Raw genomic sequence first — 7,552 nt, forward strand, 5'->3', positions numbered from 1 at the left:
TTGGCCTCGAGCATCACAGAAAAGACATTGATTGTCGAAATGCACATCTGGTGCAGACAAATTTGTACCGTTTATGTTATTACATATTTTGAACTATTTCAAAGATGTACTAAGTTATGAAAATTTGTATATGTAAATAGAACAGGGACAGTTGTAATTTATACAGAAAACAATGACGGTATATTACACAGACTCCTTTTGCTAGTCACTTAAAAATTTCAAATTAGGTAAGAGTTTAATCAAAGTACTGAAGTACTGAACATCGGATGACCACAAGTTCTTGAGGATGGTCAAAAGCACTTGTCTCAGAAAAAAACAACATATCTCTTTACCTGAAACTGAGGTTAATGTACAGAGATATATTTTTTTCTGAGACAAGTTCGTGCGTGGATGATGAATGAATGACAGGAAATTCAACTTCACCGTAATAATTATTATATTGTAGTGATTTGTTGTTATATATTATATTAAAACAGTTACATATATATATGATTTGCATCCATTTGTATATCATTCTATTCTACTATTCTAATAATAGTGCAATGCAAGTGCATGGTGGACACTTTTCTGTAAAAATTCGATTTTTCTAAGATTGGATACGAGTAGGCATTCATATTTTCCAGCAAAAACAATTACAGAGTTACCGGTCCTTGCCGGTATTGTCGCAAAACGTTCTTTGAGATATTCTTCCGCATGCTTTAACACAATTTTCGGTACGTGTGCATTGATATTATCAATGATTTTTTACTTATATATATATATCTAACTACAAAACATTTTCATATTATTAATTTATGTTGTAAACAAAAATATTTTTATCAGTATTCATTGAAGAGATGTATTTATATCAATCGATAAGGAATGTTATTTTGCACTCGTTTATGTGCGCATATTTATCATGTTTATAGATCGGTTACAAACCCAAAACTAATTTACATAATGGAAATCTAGGCGATAGCAATACATCGGAATGACCTCAAGGTCTTCGCGATGTAATAACAAAAATTAAATGATAAAAGTATCTGGTTCAGGATGGAAATTTAAAAATGTTCAATGACCAGATAGTATCTAGTTAATTGTACTATCAAAGCAATCAATATATGCAACATCAAAATTCAATCTATTTTCATTTCTTTTAAAAGTAACATATAATTAATCATTAAAATATAAAACGGCAGAATTAATTAGTATTTTGTTGGTGTTGGTCCTGCTACTGGATACGGAGCTTGGCCTGGATTAGCTTGTGGTGAAGTTACTGGATATGGAGGCGGTTGTTGTGGATACTGTGGCTGATTGTAGTAGCCCTGTTGTGGAGCAGGATAACCAGTATTTGATGGAGGGTTATACGGAGGAGGAGATGCCGGACCAGTTGGATATCCAGGATTGGCGAATCCTGAAATATATGCCACATTTTTAATTGTGCTATTAAAAGCCATAATGATTAAATAACATAACATATTTGAATAATCATATTTATATTATTAATCAATAGCATGTTTATTTTTATTTGCTAAACATATAAAAATAAAAAGGCGTTTGACGAATTCTGTCTACCAAAATATGTAAGCAATAAATATAGTTCTTATTCGTTTATTATTGATTTATTACTTTTGATTACCCAACTTTTTGCAAATAAAACTGAGAATGGAAACGGGGAATGTGTCAAAGAGACAACGGCCCGACCAAAGAGCAGAAAACTGCCCAAGCGAGAAAATACCGCACCCGGATGCGGGCTTCAGCTTGCCCCTAAACAAAAATATGTACTAGTTGAGCGAAAATGGACGTCACAATTAACTCCGAAACATATAAATGAAATAAATTAAAAAAACATACAAGACTAACAAAGGCCAGAGGTTCCTGACTTTGGACAGGCGCAAAAATGCGGCGGAGTTAAACATGTTTTGTGAGATCTCAACCCTCCCCCTATACCTTTAGCCAATGTAGAATAAACAAACACACAGCAATACGCACAGTAAAAGCCAGTTTAAAAGAAGTCCGAGTCCGATGTTAGAATAGGTAACAGAAGAAACTAAGCAAAATGACAATGTTCAACATAAATTAACATAAAGACTACTAGCAGTTACTAACATGTCAGCTACAGACCTCAATTAAACTGATTGAAAGATTATGTCTTCATCATATATATCTATATGCTTTTTGATAGCATAATTGCATTTTGAAGAAACAAACTTTAAATTGAAAAAGGCCATTTGATGTATCGAAACGTTTGTTACGATTACAACCTATTCGTTGCACACATCTTTATAATTTAATAATGTTTCCTGTGTGTGCAGTATTGTCAATTCAAACTACTTCTTAAATTTAACTGGTTGGTTGTATTCTAAAGTCTTATTTTTACATACTTCTATGTCCACCTGAACTTAACGACTTTTCATTATTTGTTCTCAAATGCGAAAACTCTTCATTAAAAAATAAAATTTACTATGATGCATACGCAGTCAAAGAAAATGAGATGAAATTCAGTATGACAGTCTCTTTCCTCAATGCTCTTCAATTTCGGACTTTATTTGGCCCTTTTAACTATGTTTTTATTCGAACGTCACTAATGAGTCTTTTGTAGACGAAACGCGCGTCTGGCGTACAACATTTCAATCCTAGTATCTACGATGAATTTATTTTCAATGTTATTGGTTGGGTGTTCCAAAAACTTTTCAATTTTAATGTACCTTTAAAAAAGTCTCTTACCTCCCATTTGTTGTGAACCAGACTGTGTTATAACAGTGGTAGCCGGAGTTGGAGCTGAATATGTTGTCCTTACATATGAACGTCTTTTGCAAGCAATTCCAATGACAACACATACAACAACAAAGGCAATGAATCCACCAACAGCGCCGCCAATTTTTCCTCCATAACTGTAATCTGTTGATGGAGAGAAAACCGATGAAATTTTCATTTATTTTTTTTCTAAAGCTTTCAATGGATTAAAAGGTGGTATGTGCTCATCGATTTATTGCAATTGTTGTTGTTGCTCTTGCATATGTATATCGTCTGCAGACAATCCCAACGATAATACATAGAACAACTAGGAAAATAACTCCAGCCATTGAGCCACCGATTATTCCCTGATAATTATAATGTGTTGACAGAAACAAACACATTTACGCAACATTATACTGCTTTATAGCGATGATGTATCCATACTATTTGGTTCTACATTTTTAAAAGATTGTCAGAAACGGGCGCAGGTGCAATAACAATAACCAAATATACTCTAACATTCCAAGTTTGATTTTACAGGCCGGTGTATAATATTTCAAATGCCTGATATTTTCTTATTATAGGATATCCCGTGGATAAGGTATGATGTGCAGATATCACTACACATAAGTAAATGCTATAAACACATAATGACTGTTTACTTAAAAAGGGATCCTGCAGTTAAGTTGATAAGTAGATAACTCTTGTATTGTGACAAGTCGTCCTTGTTTAATACCAAAAAGAAGTTGGTTGTTGATTGTTATCCCCAGACCGTTTTCTATGTTTATTTCGTGATTTTTACGCTTAAGGATGTTCGCTACTCTCCTTCAAAATAACAAGCTTTTTAAAAGACTGTTATATGTTGAAAGTATATAAATAGAGGAACTATAAAAGCAGAAAAAAATTAAGGGTCCGTGTGCTTGTTTTCGAGATATAAGCCACTGAAAATTTGGCGGGAAATGATTCTCTCTAGACTTTTCATACATCTAACATTGGCACCTTTTTTCTTTCAAAAACTATGAAAAAATAACAAGGAGTTTATAGGATTTTCAAATATGGCTTTTTAAACTATAAGTAATAAAATTATGAAAAGAAAAGTAGGGGTTAGCGGGCAAAATTTTTGATGACACTACATGGATAAAACCAGAGGATTCTGAATATCTGGCAAAAATTCAAAAACAAGAGGAGCGAACTTCCTTAAGCCTTTTATGGAAATTCTAAATCTCAGCTTCGAAATTTGTATATTTTACTAAATTTCCAACAATCTCATTTGAGGTTATCACTGCATAGGTTAACTTAATATTTTTAGGCTTTCATTTGATTATGTGACTTAAAAATTCATTTGTACACATTTAGCTATGGTTGCTCGACTATTTACTTTGAGTGTTAATGACCCGAATTTATAGTTACAAAAATGTACCTTTTACTTTGATCTGTCGTACGGCAAATCAATTGATGTATCTGCAAAAATGACGAGACACCCTACACAGTAACGATCAACAGGTCACATCTGAACTGACGTTAAATGACACACGTTTGAGAGTAAACTCTAGACAATTGTCGATTTTGTTGATAAAGAGTAATATATGCGAATCGAAACCAGAACGGGAGTATGCCAGGCTCTTTAGACGCTCAAAACATTTTGCTGCTACATTTGACGTAAAGGCGTTCCTTTGGATGTTTTAAAAACCTGCCACAGCTGTTTGGCTGTGAGTATACACAGGAATGCCCGTTAGAGACAAAACAAACTCAGTTAAAGATCGAAGCATAAAGTGACGAGTATAACTACATTGGTGAAATCCCCACAAAAAATAAACATTTTCGTACCAACATAAAGGCGTAATTAACAAGTCAAATTTGGTAAGTCACATTCGAGGCAGAGAGGACGGGATTGTGGTGACGACAATTGCAACACTTCCGTCGTCATCTCTAAAATAGATATTCCATAACGGTCAATTAATTGCGTACGCAAAATTTTTGAAGGGATGATCTCTTGGTTTAATAGCTTACTTGTAAGTAGCAACCCTCTTTCAATGAAATCTTGATAGGAAATGCAAGCTCGAAGAGTGCATTTTATTACTCACGAACGAAGATATTGACGATAGGAAAATTAAAAAACTGCATTTGCGATTAATCCTACTAGGTTTGAGTATTATATTGATAAGAAAGTCAGAAGCAATAATAAAACCTTTGACGAAAGCCTTATTTCAGACCTAGGTCTTTGACAATGATTTGATCTTATTAATAATAAGTTAAGTATGAAATAAAGGATCATCTATATACTAAGAACCTGTAAAATAAGGACAATTACTTTCAATGGTTATACTCTGTAGGGTAGGAATTTGAAAAAAGCTTCTCTGTAGGGCAGCATTTAAAAAAAGCTTCTCTGTAGGGTAGCATTTAATAAAGCTCTGTAGGGTAGCATTTAAAAAAAGCTTCTCTGTAGGGTAGCAATTAAAAAAAGCTTCTCTGTAGGGTAGCATTTAAAAAAAGCTTCTCTGTAGGGTAGCAATTAAAAAATGCTTCTCTGTAGGGTAGCAGATAAACAAATGAAGCAAAATAGCTATTTTTGTAATTGCCAATATCTTCCATACTTTTTTACTAGGTCTACTGTATTTTAAAAACCCCTTTGAATTCCCACATTGTATATACGACTTGCATGTTAAATACGTAAATAAGCTTCATAATTACAGGTATATGTCTTCACAGCTGTGACATCTAATGTTATCTGTCCTGGGTTTGAACTGGAAAAGAGCGTGGCTAGCTCAACGTCAACGTAATCGTCTTGGTTTGAACACCATTCAAATGTTGGATTACCATAACCTTTTGTATATGTCTGTAATATTTGTTGATGGAAACATGTAGTTACAACACAAGTTATGAGATAAGCAATGATAGTTAATATGTCTTTCTTGCAAATGAAACACTCGTTCAACAGTCAAAAAGAAAATACGCATTTTGGATGTCAACAAATTGTTCAGTCTTGATTTCTGACAAAATTGTAATAATTGGTGAGGACAAAAGAACGAAATTAAAAGATAATTAAAAATCCTTAAAATGTTTTGAAATTATAATATAATTACAAAGAAGTACAGTAAATAAAGTAAAGTTTGCTTACACTCATATTTTCAACGCTATTTTAAGAACATTTCAAAGTTTTCAGAACATAAGTCTGCAACACTATTATGATATTTGCCAACAAAAATGTTATCTTTTATAATAAGGTTATTTACTGAGCAAACAATTATTAGAAAGTCTTTCAAATTCTCTTTTTTTGCTTAAAAAGGTGTAAGTCGTTCTGTTGTCTTGAAATCATTGCCTGTTTTTTTTTTTTTCTATTAATACCAATTATTTTATACAGTTTGGAAAAAAAGTTTCAGTTATTTCCTGTGTTGATTCGAAAAATATTGTCCTGTTCTGTACCTTTGGCTGCAATCTACTCGGAAGCACTGCTGTCGACATTTTATAAGTGGATTTCTATTTCAAACAATTAAGTATATGAAACTCCGAGCTACTTACTAGGTTTGTTTAACTTCTACGCGTGTTATTTTCGTCAGTTATACTGCTTTTTAAATGTCTTTTATTTTTCATTGATTTTTACAGTAGTTTGTTCTACGTAACTTCAGCAATTCAGCTGATTGTGATTTTAAAAAAGTTGCAAGGTGAGTACTGGGCAAATAGAATATTTTAACCAGCCACTTGTTAATGTTTAATCACAAGTCAGGAACCTCGTACCTGGTTTGTGCTTTCTTTCTTGTGTTTTGGCTTTTATTTGCCTAAATAAAATTTGTTATTGACAGCAAATCTTTGGTAGTTTCTAATCAATTCACTTGTCTAAAACTATAGACGATGTAGGTCGACATATAGCTAGTATAGACCCTTTTTCTTTGTCTATCCCTAGATGTCTTTACCAGTTTGATTGTATTTCAGGGTTGTTGTCTAATTGACATTACTCCAAATATTGTGTTTCTATTTATAAACAAAAATGAATAATATTATTGAGAAATATACGACACTTGACAAGACAGTCATCTCAAACCTGTTACAGTTTAGTACTGTTACCTAAATTCTACAAATAATTATCAAAAATTGTATGAATAAAACATAAAAATTACATTTTTTCTGCAAAAAGATAATAACTTGTTTTGATGGGCCTATAGTCCAATACTCTACACAAACTAATGATATGGACACATATATATCTCAATTAAAAAAAGAGACATGATATATATATATATACCTTTTGAATGTATGTGAAAAGAACGCTACTTCCACTGTAATATTTCAGAGTAACACCAGAATCATATACATTCCATATTGTTGCTTTTATACAGATTTTATATTCATCAAGAGAGTTATCCGAAGCATAACCGTGAAATGTTACTCTACATCCGCTAAAGTGTTGATTTCCATTCCATGACATTTCGTATGAATGATCTTCAGTAACATCATAGACCGTCGAACAAGAATCAAAATCCACTGGAATTAGAAATCAACTTATTAATATTTGTTGTCAGCAGAAGAAATATTTTCTCTTTAAATATTTTAAAATGAAATATGATAAAAATATTAAGAAGTTGTGGGTGATTGCTATTGAGACAACTATCTACCAGAGACAAAATACCAAATTCCATTGCTTTCGTTAAGGACGAGGTATTAAAAAGCCAAAACTGGATTCATGAAATTGTAAAAATATTAAATTCCTGCATCCTTTTTGTAATACTGTTTATTCAATAAATTAATGAATAAGGCGATGTAGTATTGACGTCATTGACATGCCGTAATTGCCGTGAATATTTGACAAAAATAGCGTTTATTTTAAAAATTCAGCCTT

General features: G+C 32.4%; 1 protein-coding gene across 1 annotated transcript; it reads right to left on the reverse strand.

Moving 5' to 3' along the window:
* Positions 1–240: 240 nt before the first annotated feature.
* On the reverse strand, positions 241–7,191 carry LOC127734486 (uncharacterized). The gene is made up of 4 exons (XM_052244387.1): positions 6,959–7,191; positions 5,410–5,554; positions 2,707–2,880; positions 241–1,393 (listed from the first exon to the last, which is right to left on the reverse strand). Exons 1-4 carry the CDS (start codon positions 7,139–7,141, stop codon positions 1,185–1,187), a joined length of 711 nt encoding a protein of 236 aa, XP_052100347.1. The 5' UTR covers positions 7,142–7,191; the 3' UTR covers positions 241–1,184.
* Positions 7,192–7,552: the final 361 nt, after the last annotated feature.

The sequence above is a fragment of the Mytilus californianus genome, unplaced genomic scaffold, assembly GCF_021869535.1.
Source record: "Mytilus californianus isolate M0D057914Y unplaced genomic scaffold, xbMytCali1.0.p SCAF_3, whole genome shotgun sequence".
In the NCBI taxonomy this organism is placed as follows: domain Eukaryota; kingdom Metazoa; phylum Mollusca; class Bivalvia; order Mytilida; family Mytilidae; genus Mytilus; species Mytilus californianus.